Source organism: Quercus lobata, chromosome 8 (genome assembly GCF_001633185.2).
Source record: "Quercus lobata isolate SW786 chromosome 8, ValleyOak3.0 Primary Assembly, whole genome shotgun sequence".
NCBI lineage: Eukaryota > Viridiplantae > Streptophyta > Magnoliopsida > Fagales > Fagaceae > Quercus > Quercus lobata.
Genome location: NC_044911.1, coordinates 71,926 through 88,718, shown reverse-complemented (window position 1 = coordinate 88,718; position 16,793 = coordinate 71,926). Strand labels below are relative to the sequence as shown.

The 16,793-nt window shown below is 35.7% G+C and overlaps 1 protein-coding gene across 1 annotated transcript; it reads right to left on the bottom strand.

The window, feature by feature from the left end:
* Positions 1-14,402: 14,402 nt before the first annotated feature.
* Positions 14,403-15,752, bottom strand: LOC115955181 (scarecrow-like protein 18). The gene has a single exon (XM_031073237.1). The coding sequence runs from the start codon at positions 15,750-15,752 to the stop codon at positions 14,403-14,405; it is 1,350 nt and encodes a 449-aa protein (XP_030929097.1).
* Between the last annotated feature and the right edge of the window lie 1,041 nt (positions 15,753-16,793).

Here is a 16,793-nt window from a genome sequence, read left to right as displayed (position 1 = left end):
GTGTCTCGCGGGAAGGACTTACCCGCGAGATACTCGCGAGACACAGCTGTCTCCATCTGTACAGACTCTTCGCATTCCAGTTATGTGCAGAGCACATGCATCTTTTCACGGGATGCTTAGTCGCGAGATACCCACGAAAACCTTCCTTGCTTCAATAGCTTGAGTCTTCACACTCTCTCTCACTATCACACAACCCTTACAATAAATTCCCACAACAAATACAGGGTACAAAAGATTGAATAAAATTACAATCAAATTTGACACGGAATAAAAGCCAATAAAATACATATTTGTAAATCACAACTTTACATATACATCTCTTCACATTTATGTTTTTGTCAAAAAGTTCTTCAAAAGTCAATCTCTAAAAAGAGAAAGAGCCAAAAAATCCTTGCTTCAAAACTAGTTTGACTAGGAAAAAATGGAGCAAAATGTATTCAAAATATATGATGCCAAAGCCAAAGGCTTTGATACAGCGTGGACGTGTAGAAGCAGAATCTGTAACACATAATTACTACAATCCTTCCACGAAACCTAAGTTCTACAAGAACACTAGGCTAGTAGGCAAAATAATAGAGAACACATCTCTAACAAAATTTTATTAATCAATGCATGACAACAATAATCAACCCCTCTATAAAGAGTATTTATAAGAATAGAATTTCTCCTACTCATTTTTGGAAAAGAAATAATAAACTTACTTCTACTTGAGAAAGGAAAAACAATTTAACTAGGAAAAGAAAAGCAATTAAAATCCTAATTCAACTAGAAAAAAGAAAACAACATAAAATATTAAAATATTTTATTTTTCCTTAACCAATCTGCATCATTCTCTCGGGGTTGGGGAAAACTCGTCCTCAAGTTTCGTGGCAATCTTCCACGATCAATTAGAACCCCGAATAATCCTCTCCATCCTATTCTTTTGTGCAAGACAAGACGAATCAATATGCTACTTATCAATCTTTTCTCACTCATAATAAATCTTGATGTATGGATTTTTATTCTTGACCTCTTTTGCCACAGCGGGATATATGAAGCAAGTACTAAAAAATAATCCATGCACACATCCAAAAACTTCATATTTCTTCCTCCACAAAGATTACTTAAAATCACTCGTTTACGCCTCTTGTTGACCTCTATCAATTCTTGTTCAATGAATCCTCCCAAAAGGGATCAATAACCTTTTTTTTTTTTAATGTCGAAAGTCTCATCAACGATGTGAATTATGGGCTCATCTTGTATGTATATGACTTTATTTTTATTAAGCTCAATCTTTTCTCCTTGACTAAAATCTTCAGGATAGTCATCATAAATTGGTGGAGAATCCCAATCTACTAGACAAACTCTTTCAATATATTCATCATCCTCTTTGATATCGTAGCCCTCCTGCTCGATATCAAGATCCTCCTCCTTCTCCACAAAACATGGATTTGGATGGTAGTTTTGAGGTTGACTTCCAACGGCTAAGGCAGTGAACTGCTTTGAAAGCGCATCAAACCACTCCTCTATTTGTTGAAAGAACGCCTCTAATTGCACATCGCGTGCAACCTCATCGCATTCATACACGTCATCTATGGCAACAGGTTTTCCCCCACGTACTCCTCTTTGCGCTATAGTAGGAACCTAGCCTGGCTCTGATACCAACTGATGCTGTGTAGGCGTGTAGAAGCAGAATCTGTAACACACAATTACTACAATCCTTCCACGAAACCTAAGTTCTACAAAAACACTAGGCTAGTAGGCAAAATAATAGAGAACACATCTCTAACAAACTTTTATTAATCAACGCATGACAACAATAATCAACCCCTCTATAAAAAGTATTTATAAGAATAGAATTTCTCCTACTCCTTTTTGGAAAAGAAATAATAAACTTACTTCTACTTGAGAAAGGAAAAACAATTTAACTAGGAAAAGAAATGCAATTAAAATCCTAATTCAACTAGAAAAAAGAAAACAACATAAAATATTAAAATATTTCATTTTTCCTTAACCAATCTGCATCAGGCTTCTTCCTAAAAGAAATATAAAAAATTTCATAGCATCGTTGCTCAAAAATTGAGTTGTATTGATCAAAAAGTATGAAAAATGGAAGTCAAATGAAAAGCTTTCAATCAATGTAAACACTTTGATGAGAGGTCATATATGTTCATTTATATTAGTAAGAAAAGTCACTTGACTTCGTGCTATTTGTGTATGACTTGATTTAATTGATCATTGAAGTTGTATACTAGACTATAGACTAATTCATACTTGATTCACACACACAACACACAAGTCTAATGTTCAATGAATGCCTATTTCATTTGTGTGATTGTACATGTTTTAAATGTGATGTGTGTGTGCTCAACCACATATGGATCAAACCAAAAATATTTTTGATAATTTTATTTGTATTTGGAATTGTTTTATTTTTATTTTTTTTATCACTCATTGTTTTTAATTTTGTACTTAATTTTTTTTTAAATGTTTTAAGCTTGTTTTTGTGTTGAAGAATAGGGATTGGAGTCTTTCACGAGTCATTTGTGACTTGGCTGCGAGTTGCAAAGCTAAAAAAATGCATTTTTGGTCATTAGGCAGTGGGTTTTGTGAGTAGTTCATGAGTCACTCGCAAGTTGGCCACTCAAGAAATGCCCAGACTAGCTATTTCATGGGTATTTCATGAGCTTTTGGTCCAAAACTCCTCATATGACTCCATCTTCTCCAAGCCCTCTTTTTCAAAGCTTCTACATCAAAACCCAACTACTTTCAATTGTTTTATATTAGCAAAATTACAATATTAGTCCCTCAAGTTTACCCTGTGTGCGCAATTGGTCCTTCAAGTTTGAAGCGTGCGCAATTGGTCCCTCAAGTTTTTAAAATGAGCAATATAAGTCCTTTTACTAACTGCCATTAATAGTATTACTTATGTGGCTAACGGATCCGTGACTTGGTATTTTATTTTAATGATGTGGCATATTTTTAATTAAAAAAATTACAAACTAAAATTACACATGAGAAACATTATTTACCAAATTAAAAAACTATTTTCTACCAATTGCAAACACCTAGCCACGGCTTAAAAAAAAAAAAACAAACAAACAAACAAACACCTAGCCACAAGACAGAGAAGGGGAGAGAGGGAACAACAAGCCTTAGCCACCTCAACTACAAGCTCTCCACGCACTCCTCCACATCCACAACCCAATGACAACAACGACATCGTATTTATACCACAATCCCCTAACGATGACGTTTTGGACATCGCCACAACGCTCATGCTCAAAGACATGAACTGGTTCGTGCAAGAACTCGAGGACCGTGAGCAAAGTGAGGCGGAGATGAGGAAATTGAAGGAGGATCTCAACCGTCGGATCCACGATTAAAAACTCGCCGTCGATATCCACAACATCCCTGACCAACAATGGGAAAAATACAGCAACAATTACCACCGCAAGTCTTTCCCATCGTCTTCGTCTTCGTCTTCAAAGGCTTTGGTTGACTCGGAGTGTTTCAGGCTGTATTTCAAGGCTTGGTGAATGAAGAGAGGGTTAGGGATATAATGGTAAATGTGGCTGGTGCTGGGGTTGCCATTTGCGATTCTTGGGATAATTTGATCTTAGAGGCGAGGAAGAATGTGGAAGCTATGGTGAATGGTGTGGTGGTGAGTGGAGAAGTTGCTGAGCTCCAAGCTCTCATTGAAGCTCTCAATAAAGCTCTGACCATGGTGAACGATTACAATTGGTGAGTGGAGGAGTGCGTGAAGAGCTTGCGTGTAATTTTAGTTTTAATTTTTTAATTAAAAATATGCCACATCATTAAAATAAAATGTCATGTCATTGTTCCGTTAGTCACATAAGTAACACCGTTAATGACAGTTAGTAAAAGGACTTATATTACTCATTTTGAAAACTTAAGGGATCAATTGCGCACGCTTTAAACTTGAGGGACCAATTGTGCACACAGAGTAAACTTGAGGGACTAATATTATAGTTTCGCCTTTTATATTCCATAAACATCTCTAAGGTAATCTTTAACAGTTTTAATTGATTTTAATCCTTAAATGATGTTTTTGGGGGTTTTATGTTTATAATTGGGATTTTCTCAAATGGGGGTTGGAAAGTTTAATTTTTGTCAATCTTTTTAATTGGGTTTTGTTTTATATATCTATCTGCCTTGGATGTTGGCCCCTTGCGGCATTCTAATCATGTATTAAGGGTAGATTTCACCATGTTCATGCATTACTATACTTAGTTGTTCATGGTATGTACGCTAGGTATTTGATAAAATGTCTCTATGATATTTTTTCATTCTTTTGGATTCTGATGAGTACGAAATTTTGGGGTTTACCATGTTTACCCATGTTTAACATTTTTTGATCATTGGTTGTGTATTTTACACATTTTTCCCCACATGTGAATTTCTCATGCTTTGTTCATGCATTGCACATAGCCACCTCTTGCACACACCTTTGCTACTCTTGCCATGCCTTAGTCTATATCATATTTCCTCATCCTTAGCATGTCATGTTTATTTTATGCTTTGTAGCATTGTGTTTTTAAGGTGTTTTGTTTTTTGTTTGAGCTTTATATTCTCATTCATCTTGTACCCCTCATGCATCTTTATTCTTGTTCATAGCATTTTTTCTTTCCCTCGTTCTTTTTGGCCCTTTTGTCCATTTGTGTCAAAAAGGGGGAGAGTACTCTAGAGAGTATACTAGAGAGTATTGTCATTTCTATATGACTTGTGCACATTCTAAGGAGAAGAAATTCTATTTCTTGTGCACATTCTTATGGGGAGAAAGTCTTAGCGAAGATGCATATACTAAGGAGGAGAAGACTTTTATTATCAAGAAAACCATGTTTTGTTTGTTTTCTTGGTTGCTTTATGGTTCTTTGAGTTATGTCTAGTATCTATGCTTTGTTGTTTTCATCGCATCGTGTTTATGTGTTGGACATGCATACATCCTTATGCTATTATGCTTTATTGGTTGCATGTTCGGATGATCATTTGCTTTGCTATATAATCATTGTAGTCATCTCCATATGACTATCATGTGTTTGATCAACATGCTCATATGTTTCACATCATGTTTACTTGATCGCATTTTACTTGTTACATTATACTTGTCCTTTTATTACTTGTTCTACCTTAGGTGTCTAATTTGTTTTGTGCAAGTGTTTCAAGATACAGGTATTGTGTTCCAAGTTCATCATAGGTTTTAGATTTAGGTGTGAGTGAGTTTTGCCATTGTTCCCATACTCACATTTAAGTTTAGAGTCTGTTATAGGGTGTTTTTGTTATGGAATAGCCAAAAGGGGAGATTGTAAAGTTGTGATTTACAACTATGTTTTATGTTGGCTTTATTTCATGACAAAAATTGTTGTAATTGCAATAAATTATTTCCTTGTATTTTTGTGAGATTTTATTGTATTAGGTTTAGTATTAAGTTGGTGAAAAATCAAGCATGCAATGAAGATCAATGCAGTTTCGTGACTAGCTCACGAGTAAAGGTACCTAGGAAAAGGCTATGTCTGAAGCACATGATTAGAAGCTGAAGAGTCATGCCAACCTATCATTTCGTGAGTACTTCACGAGAAAGGCCATCTCGTGAGGTACCTGCGAAACTCTCTGCCTAGAGGATTTTAAGTGTGACCTTTCATATTCTTTACCCTACTATATATACTCTCATTACCCACAAAAGTGGAAAGGAGGCTATTTAGAAGAAAGCCCTAGAAAGGTTTTTACAACACATCCACTTTTTAGAGAGAGTATTACTCATCTTTTAGTGAGAAATCATTGTAGTCTCTTCTCCTTCCTTTTCCCATTGTTATACCTTGAGAAGAGATTTGTACCCAAACACAACTCACACCTATTTAGAGTGTAGAGAGTGTTTTAGAGCTTGAGAAGCATTTAAGATTTGCCAAAAGAAGCTGGTGAGGCATGGTGGATGCAATCGGGCAGTATTGTGAGATCTAGATAACTAGTGAAGATAAGACTCCGAGAAGTCTGTTAGTAGTAGGAGCTTGGAGGGCTCAAGCACATTGGGTAGATAAGGTTTGGAGGGTCTTTTTGATATGTCTATACTCCAACTTATTCACTAGTGGATCACTTTCGAATTGGAGGGTCGCGGAGAGGTTCTTCGCCGAGTTCTTCGGTTTTCTCTTCAATAACATGTCTTGGTGTTATCTTGTGTTTGCATCTCTCTTCCCTTACTCTTTAAGCTTTACGTTCATTATTTATTAGATATGCTTATGTCTTAGAGAGCAGTTTCGGTTTCATTGCATTACACTTAGTCTTATTCCGTACTTAGTTAAGTAGGGTAAAAGCAATTAAGCTGTATTTAAAAAATTGGGGGTCTTAACAAGCATTAGTGTTTTCACACTAATTGAGCTTTCAAGAATGTTTTATGTAAAACTCTCTCTTTGATTCACTATTTCTAGTGAATCTTAGTGTTTTTCTGTGGGATTTATGTCTCCTCTGAAAATATACCATGTAAGGCTTTTTATAGTGTGAAAATAGGGGTTTGGAACGACTTTTAGACAATGGGGGATTCGTTTCAAACCTCAGCATTAATGCAAAAAACTTGTCTTATTTATGTTTCTAGAATTCTCTATGCGTGCGTAAGTTCATGCTTGCATGCCCAGGCCAATTCTTGCGTGCGCATAGCGAGCATTTCCTTGCTTCACTTTTCCAAAAGTAGATTTATTTGCTCATTAAATGTTATATTTTCCATTTTAACATTTTTCAAGTCAATTTAACATTTGATTGGGTCCTAAACCAACCTTGGGTCTTAGAATTTAGCATCATTGGGGAACGAGAGCCCGAATTGTAAGGGGGTGCAACATGCAGTGTTTACACCTTTTTGTTGTTTTGAATGAAAAATATGTAGAAACCTTAAGCTACCTCAGGGTGCGTACACACTTCATGAGTGGTGAACGCACTCTTTGAACGATTAGGGTTTATCTTTTGGTCTTTTTTAGGAATTTGTCTTGAATCTCAAGTGCGTATGACAGTAGAAGAGTGCGTATGCACTTTTCTTACAATGTCCACCAATTTGGGCTTCAATCAAATCTCTTGTCTTTTCCGTTGTTGAAGTTGGACTAAAACAACAGTCAAAATTAGAGTTTTTGGGGAGCATGCATACGCATGAATTAGGCATGCGTATGCATGCCCTAAACTTGCGTATGCAGGCACGTTCCCAGACCTCTAGAACTTGAGTTTTCGGCCCCTAAAACATCATTATTTGATGGTGGCCAGCCCCTAGACCCTTGGGAACATCTAAATCCCCTAAAAAACCCTGAAAACCCTAATTTTAACATATTAATATTCATCTTATGTCTCCAATAAAAAACCTAGCTAGAGAGTTTATTTTTTGCTTCCATTTTCTCTAAAACCCTAGTTTATCTTTTCTAATCACCCACATAAACACCTTCGCATGGTTTTTTACATATTCAAAAACTCTCTCTAGTTGTTTTCTAAGGCGAAACCCAATGTTCTAATTTGATTTCTCAAAATATTTGTTCTTGAGTTGTGATTACCTAAATTATTGTATTATTTTTTATTATTCTTGCTCTCTCAATCTAATCTTTGTATTGTAGGCACTGAGAGTTCAGCTAAACAAACTACAAACTCATAATTTTAAGCAAGGTAAGGGTTCTTCCCATGAATTCCTCATTTGCTTAATTTAATTCACATGAGTTCTTGATATAGCTTCTCTGTTTCTTATATTTTATTCATTTGGCATTTTTAATTCTTTTTATATGTATTAATTTGATTTTAGGTTGTTTATAATCTGTTCTTTTTGTTCTTATATTATTATTTCAATTCTTAGGATAGTCTAAGAGACTCGAGATGCTAAGGGGCTATTTGGTTTTTGTGTTTCTATCACTCATAACTTTGTTTCCATCACTCATAACTCAAAAATGGTGGGACCCACGGCTGAGAAGTGTGTTTAGCATTGTTTCCAGTTTTGTTTTCATCACTCAATTCTCTAATTTTTAAGTGATGAGTTATGGAAACTGAAAACACATTTGAGGTGTTTTCAATTTCCAAAACTCAGTTTTCATGGCATTTTCGTAAATATATTCACATGGTGGCCCCCGTTTTTTGTGTCCTATCTTTTTTTTTCTCTCCACTTTTCTTTTTTCTTTCTCTATTATTCAGTTTTTTTTTTTTTTTTTTTTTTTTTTTTTTTTTTTTTTTTTTTTTTTTTCATCTCAATTCGTTCTTCTTCTTTTCTTTCCTTTTCACATGGCTTCTTTTCTTTCCTTTTCATCCAAAAATGCAACATGATCTTCATGCATCGGAACAAAATTCGACATTCAATCTAACATTAATACCATCCAATTCATATCAAGTTAGACCCACTTCAATTCAATCAACATCAACCTTCAATTTAACATCAAAATCCACAATCCCCTTAAGGAAATCCAAAATCCAAAATCCGTACAAATCACTACGGATTGAAAGAAAAAGGAAATGACGATGCGCACGAGGTACGACAGAGATCGGTGGCACGTTAGGTGATGGTGGAGGAGATCGGCGTGCTGGGTGACGATGCGCACGAGGTACAGTGGCACTGGGTGACAGTGGAGATCGGCGCCACAAGTCCTTGATTTGCTAACAATGGTTGGGTTGGCTGGGTTTGTCGAGGGTTTTGGTAGAATGAAGGGGCTAAGAAAGATGAGAGGCAGAGAAAGATGAGAGTTAGGGGAAAAAGAAAGGAAAAAAAAAAAAAAGGAGAGAAAAGTTTTACGACATTGGGTCAGTGTGTGGGTCCCATTTTTTTAGTTTTTTGGTTGAAAACATAACTGAGTGATGGGTGCCAAATGTGTGGGGTTTAGGAAATTGGGGTATTTTAAATGATGAGTGACGAAAATTGAATAAAGAGTGATGAGTGATAAAAAAAAAAAAAAAAAAAAAACCCCTAATTTTCTTAATAATTTTATAAATCTGCTAACTAACCAAAATGTTAGTAAATTGGTGCAAAATAACAAAAAATACCATGTAAAAACTATTTAGATTTGGTGGCTTTACTTGGTTTCAAAATTGATGATGCCAACGGGGACACGCGAAAACACAGGCACACTTAAATAATTTAGGTGGGCATAGTGCAGTGGTTCTGAGTCTGACGGGAGTAGTAGTACGGTCGACCAAAATAAATACCACTCAACGTCCACGTCCACACCCCTTCTTCTGTTTCTGTTTCTGCTTCTGCCCACCTGCTTTTAATTTGCCCTTTTCATTTTACTTGTTGGGCACGGCCCCATCCATTCATCCAACCCCTAAGCTTCGCGATGACCCTACAAACCCCTCACCTGTCCCCATCACTGTTAATTCCTATGCCGCTATACTTTTCATATATATATATATATATATATATATGCACTGCACATACATACACAACAAAAATAAAATACTTTTGGCAAAAAAAAAAATAATAATAATACTAGAGATACAAATTATTTTACAAATTTTTTTACAAATTATTTATGTGGTGAGTAATTATTAGTAACTGAAAAAATAATATTAATGGTGGACTTATATGAAAATTAATAAAAGGTTAGTCACATCAATATTTTGTAAAATAGTTTGTGTTTGCATCATTATTCAAAATAAAAAAACAAAAAAAAAAATGCTAAAACTCTTAAAAAAATTCTAAATTGATATCAATGCAATTGTTGTCATCAACAACATATTTAACAACATAATTAATAAAGGATTATTTGAATTGCTTTTTATGATCAGTAAATCATCCATTTGTAGTGTTCATAATATCTATTGATGATGTCCTGTCCCTTAGAGTGTCCTATTCATTATTTAATTATGTAACTAGCTGAAATCTAGACTGTCCCTATCTTTCTAAAACTACCTTTTATTTTCAAAATTTATGTTTTGGGGCGCATCATTTGTTGATGAAAAAATATTTTATCATATGTCCATCGATGCATGCTGTATTTTCATTTGGTTCAAAGACACATTAATAGACGAGTATAGAAATAGAGATTCATTACTAAATGGAATAATGAGTTTCAGTTAGCTCAAACTAGTAAAGTTTTTTATAATTGAATAAGAGATATTAAAGCTATTATTAGGAGCGATGTCATAGGTTAAAACTTTCATTAAAAAAAAATTAAATGGAACAGTGAAGGTTCTAAACTTGCCTATCAGTTGGGAAAAAACTGTTGCTTTGTTTTTAATTTGCTCTTTTTATGACTGGTAAAAACGTTCATGCGATGATTTCAAATTTGGATTCCAGTTCTTCACTTGGTTTCGCAGGGAGAGCTAGTTGATTGTCGGAGGACATGACCATGGGCCCGTATGAGATTTAAGGGCCGTAAATATTTTGTCATTTTAACTTGGTTTGGAGAGTCTGTGATGATACTTATTGCTTAACTTAAAATAATCTTTTGTTGTAGAATAATATTGGAGGGTGCAAGCACATGATTTTACACTATATCTTTACTGAATTTAATCTTTTATTATATATATATATATATATATACACACACCGTTCCCCATGTATACAAATCTCTCGCTCTCTCTGAGAATCAAGATTATATTCTCTTAACTTTTAACAGTTTTATTTAATTATTGTATGGATTTGGTTGTGGTGAATACTAGACCTATGAAAATTTGACCTGATCCCAAAGGAAAATAACTGACCCAACTCGTTTAATTTTTGGGACAAATTGGGTCAACCCACGAGTTAGATGGGGGTTGATCAGTTTTTTAATTTTATTTTTTTTGTTTTTAATAAGAGCAAATGACAAAATGGGACATTCACGTCACACTTATAGAGAGTGATTTCATTCACATGCTAACCTAATAGTTTAGTACGCCAAACCATTATTATTATTAAAAAAAAATTAATCCTAAACCTAAATATTTGGAATGTCATTGTCTTTGTTCTCTGCTTCTCAGTTTCAGTCTCAGATCTCAGTTCCCCACATTGCTACTGCACACTTGATGTAACATTTAGTATTTATTATTTTGGTGTTTTTATTTTATTTTTTATTTTATTTTTTATGGTGATAATATAATTAGTAAAATTTAGACGGTGTAAAATAAACTCAAGCATTTATGTGCTATTTAAATTTTATTTTTGAGCATTTTGTTATTTGTTTTCTTATTTGTATTGACAAGATCATGAAAACAATATGATCATATTTATTATTAATATATTTTTTCATGTGAAAAAATACATCAACCTGATCGATTCAACTTTAGAATGATCAATTTTTTATGAGAATCCGATTAACCGGACCCAAACCCCATCAGACCTGATCCGGCTCATTTGCCAGGTCTAGTTGATATTAAGCATCCTAATCCATTCAATATCAATTTCACAAGTTAATTAAGACCCACTCAATCAAAAAAAAAAAAAAGACACCGTGCAAGACTGACAATATATAGGATATCTAATATGTCTCCAATGGATCTTCCATCCTAATCCTATTGATATTATATAGTATCAGTGTTGTCATCACTCCCCACTTCCTGACCACACAAATAATCAAAACATAGCCTTCTAAAAAATAAGTACATTTTTCTTTTTTTATAAGTAAGGAAGATGTATATATAAAAAGCTATCTTATGCAAATAGCACAAAGTAGTCCAAATATTATAGGAAAAAAAAAAAAAAAAAAAAAGAGCAAAGAAGAAATTAAGTACAAATAGGGAGAAAACTAATAAACAAAGGTAGTGAATCACTAGATGTGAATTTCCAAGCTTGAGACCAATCAAATAGAAAATCACTAAAAAAAGCAAAAAATCAGTCTCTCAATCTATACATGTCCTTAAACATCCGTCATTCTATTCTATCTAAAATAATACTCTCTGTTACTTTCGTAATTGACACGTTTCTATTTTACTAGTTCTATTAACGTTTTTTCGGTCTTCCTTTATCTTAAAAAAAAATAGTACATAGTAATATTACAATTAATACTTAACATAAATCTCAGTTGAGTTAAAATCCTGCCACACCCCACACTAATAACAATTTGAATTTTGATTAACCTAGTCATTATGTAAAATTCCTTCTCATGTTATACAGGCGTGCCTTAATCTTAATGATAACAAAAAGAAGCTGTATTCTTATACCATGGGATAAAAGTCGTAGTTCACCACAAACTATATAGGTACTTCGACTGTTGCTAAGATTATGGATGTTGATGTCCCACTGATTAACCGTACTTCTGACTTTAGAACTCATCATTGAGTTGAGTTTAATAAGTTTCAACTGCAGCATCTCTCTCTCCGTCTCTCTCCGAAACACAGCACACACACACGCCACCAAAAGCAACTATGAGGTATCATCGTATATATACACTACAAATTGAGAATTTCAAGCCAAAGAATCGAGTTGATGAAGAGAGGCATTAAATAGGTATGAATGATACGCACTAAGCGTGAAAATAGTATAATGTTTAAGGAATATACTTATTGTAGCAAATAAACGTCAGCCTACTTTTTCTTTACCATCATTGAATATTATAAAGAAAATGGCAAGACTAGACTAGTGAGTCCCTTCCTTCCTTCCACACATCAATTTATCATTGATAATTATTGCAATGTGTAGGAGAGAGAGAGAGAGAGAGAGAGAGAGAGAGAGAGAAGAGCATCAGTATTTATGAGTAACCAAAAGAAGTTGGGTTTCTTCCAAACAAACAAAATGGGGGCAAAAGGTTACGTCTGAATCAGATGGTGATCGAGATGGATGGATGGATGTCTGTCAAAGCCATGCGTGCACCAACCCTAGCCCTGATCAGTCATATTACAATCCCAACACGCAAGCTAAGCTAAGCTAGGCTTTGTGACGCTCTGCCTTGTGACCATCTTATCCGTGTCAGCTACCAAAGTAGAACCTAAAAGCTTATTGTGGCATATGCACATCTCTACACTACCCCCTCTTACCACAATGCTCGCAATGTGTACGTGGGGTTACAGGGCTACCAATTTTTATGCGCTAGCTCCCTTGGAAGACAAGGGCCATTGGCCTTTTTTAATAATATATATGTAAATATATATAGAAGAATACAACAAGAGAGTTGAGGCTTCCTTCAACCTACTCTTATCAAAACCTAATTTATCCTACAAATGGAGAGAGAGAGAGAGAGAGAAGGGTTTTATTTTTTATTTTTATGTTGAGGGGGCCCGAGAGGTTAGGACTTAGGGTAGGTTTAAGGGTTTAAGAAGGGCATTTGGTTCAAGAGACAAGAGTAAGACATGCTTGAAAAAATACAGGACACAAGAGATCCCTAGCTAGCTAGCAGGAGGGTTATCAAATGCAAGGTCCAAGAGGAGGCAAGGGGAGCATGAAAAGCTCTACTTTGAGAATTTTGATGGTTTTGTTGAGGGGACATGAGGCAGAAATTAGGGAAATAAATGGTGTGTAATATTAAAAGACAGAAACAGGTATATACGGGTACTTACTTAGTGCTCTACTTGCTTGGTGCTAAAAACAAGAACCCTCATGCATCCCTTCTTGAAAGCACAACATTGAAGGAGACAAAGGAATTTTGGGGAACAAGAGTGGCTCATCGGCAAAGGCGGTTGATGGATGAGCTTACTTTTCATGTTGCCCTTATTTTATTGAGAGAGAGAGAGAGAGAATAAGATAAGTGCATGATTAATTAAACAATACCAGCTAGCTAGTACGAAGCATTATTAGAATATAAAAAGAAAATTAAATCTAAGAATCAAATTAGACCAGCACACACCAATACAAAGAGACAAACAACCCTCTAGATAAATATGGGTGCTTCAAACTTTAAATGGAATATACTACAGGATTAATTATACACCACTTAGCAATAATTGTCTTCCAAAAGTCCAAAGAGGAATTGATCAGATAAGGAAAAAAAGAAAGAAAGAAAATATATAAAAAGGGAAAGAGATTTAAAGGCGACAATGGCAAACAAAATATTTCAAAGGCAACTATAAAAATACAAGACTAATAAGCAGTTTCATTACCCAAGAAAGAACCAATCTTGGGTGCATGGTGAACTAAGGTGATGCGAGGCTGGTTTGTTATGAGCTATTTCTTTCAAGAATACTTTCACGCAAACTAATTCACAACGCGCTCAATTGCCCATGCAAGCATACTGAGTAAGGGTAACTACAAAGCGCGCACACACACAGAGGCATCTCTATGTAGGGAATAGGAAACTCAAATTTTAGGTGGGTTTACATATAGCAATATAGGAACCACTTTGCCTACATTTCTTTTTTGTTAATTAATAACAATATTATGAAGGAGAATACTTAATTAATATATGAAGCAAAAGAGAGAGATATATAGAGACCAGCCCTGGATCTTCTTACCACTATGTTATTGGGTTGGACTGTGAAGCATAGGGGATAGATGACTGATCAGGTAGAGCAAGTAGCTTGAGGTATTAATTAATTAATTAATAAATTTAGTGCCATGAAGATACAGAAAAAAGGGCTCGATTCTGCCAACCAAGGAACAAAGAATCGTTGCGAATCTGAAGCTTGTAACCCTCAGAAGGATAATGGAGCCTGAGGAGGAGTTTAGCCTGCGAAAGTGCAAAAGGGCTCAAGGAAACATTGGAAAACCCTGAGCTCCGAAGCATAACTTCCCAAGCCTCATATCTCTGGTGCCTTTCTCTTCTATTGACTCCCTCAGCTGCCACAATGTCCATGATCTCTCTTCCAAACCACACTTGCTCCACAGCGAGTCTCTCTCTGCTATTAGGAGGCAAAGTGGCCTCCAGAGAATCAAAGACTGAGGTGTAATGGTCCAAAGCCTCCACAAGTCTCTGCAAGAAAACAGGGTGGTTGTGGTTAGCCTCTTGTTCTGCAATGGTAACCACTTTGGGATTCAAGGCCTTGATTTTGTGGAGAAAGAGTCGTAGCGCACGAGAGTCTTCTTTGAGTAGCTTGTGAAGATAAAGCACGCAGTTGATAGCAAGGGCTTCATCTGGGTGGAGATCAAGCGCTAAGGGATCAATAATACAATTAATATCATTGCTGACGATGAGGAGTGGGTGGAACTGGAATCTGAGTCCCAGAGTCTGAGCAAACTTGGAGAGTCGGTCACCGGTTCTGTGTAGAATGTTGGGATCGTTCCCTGTGGCGGTGATTCGAAGCATTGGAGGAGGATAGGAACGCTCAGCAAGGGCTTGCATAAGAGGAGGCCATTGAAGGCCGTGCATGATGTCAAAGTCCAAGATGTGAATGGCCTGTTGGCCTTCGTCTATAGCTTCCAAGATGGCTTGGTTAGCTGTCAGATGGCTGAATCTTATGAATGGGGTTATTTGGTTTAAGGATAGATAGCAAGACTGAAGAGAATCATCAGACTCAGACATAATCTCTGTGTCGGCATTAATATCAATGTTGCTGCTAATACTAGTAGCTGCTCTAGTAACAACAGCTGATGTTGATGCTAATGAGGCACTAGTGTTTATAGCAACAAGACCAGCAGTACTAGCACCAGATGATGATGAAAAATTATTGAGGCGGAGAGAGAGGGCTTTAGCGAACTGATGGACTAATCTCTCAGTGGAGTCACCATAAAGGGAGGAGTTAGTGGACAAAATGGAGATAAGGCGGTGAGCAGCGGAGAAGTCGGACCTAGAGGTGAGCTCAGCGCAACGAATGAGTAATTGGGGCATGTGGATTGCATTTGGAAGTGGTGGCTGAGATGGGTTTGCTGGGATAAATTGCAGATCTGAGCTGCTGATGGGGTCCTCTTTATCTTCAGCTTGTTGATCATGATGAGAGGAACTGAATGAGCCAATGAACATAGTATCTGATAACCGTTTTTATTTAATTAGAGCGAGCTCTCTAAAAACATATATACTATGTGCAGCAGTGGCAATACTACTCTACTCGAACCAGATACAACATGTATTTATATATATAATATACACACACACTGGGGGATTACCCTTATCAATGAGGAACAACTTGGACTAAGAAGAGTAGGGTTGGAAAGAAAGAGACGTGTACTCTCTCTCTCTGTGTAAATGAAAATGAAAATAGGAATATGAATATTTGTGAAAAAGATAAAAGAAGAAGGACAGGAGATTTGGATGTGGGGCAAGTTTGCGGTTCTTTGGTTTAACGTAATATGTATGATCGAAGATGATGATGAAGGGGTTTTCTGTGACAGAACATTGTCTGCCAGGAACAGGGAAGAACTGAAATACTTGTAGCTGTTAGTAATAGTAGCACACCACTGTTCCTTCTCCCACAACGACAAACATATATATTATATATATTCTTATATGAAAAGCATTTAATTAGCTAGTAGCAAACCGATGTTATTGTAAATAGTCCTGCGAAGTCAACTGAACCACCCAACCGGGTCCAGCTACAATCTAGTAGTATATACTTTTGTTAGAGAAATAAATGTTAGGGCCGTGACATATTTGAGAATCTTCTTTTTCTTTTTTCTTTTTTCTTTTTTCTTTTTTCTTTTTTCTTTTTTTGGGTAGAAATAGGAGCATATTTGAGAATCTTTTCAAGTTTTCATACCTTACTTTCTTGGTAAAATGTGATTGATGGAAACATAAGGCACCACTATCATTATTTTTTTCATTACTAACTACAACATCTTTTGAAAAATAATTATGAGAGTAAGGGTCCGTTTGGATACAGCTGAAAATTGAAAACTGAAAAACACTGTAGCGAAATAATTTTTAAATGTGTGAATAGTATCGTGGGACCTATTTTTAATGAAAAAGTTGCTGAAAAGTGAAATTTGTGGGTCCGTAAACAGTACACAATGTGCTGTGATTGGTCCAAAAAAATTTGAAAAGTCAAAGTTTGCGGCTACTGTTCAT

Excerpts from the sequence above, each read along its gene's own strand:
- LOC115955181 (XM_031073237.1), bottom strand. The coding sequence starts at position 15,752 with ATGTTCATTGGCTCATTCAGTTCCTCTCATCATGATCAACAAGCTGAA.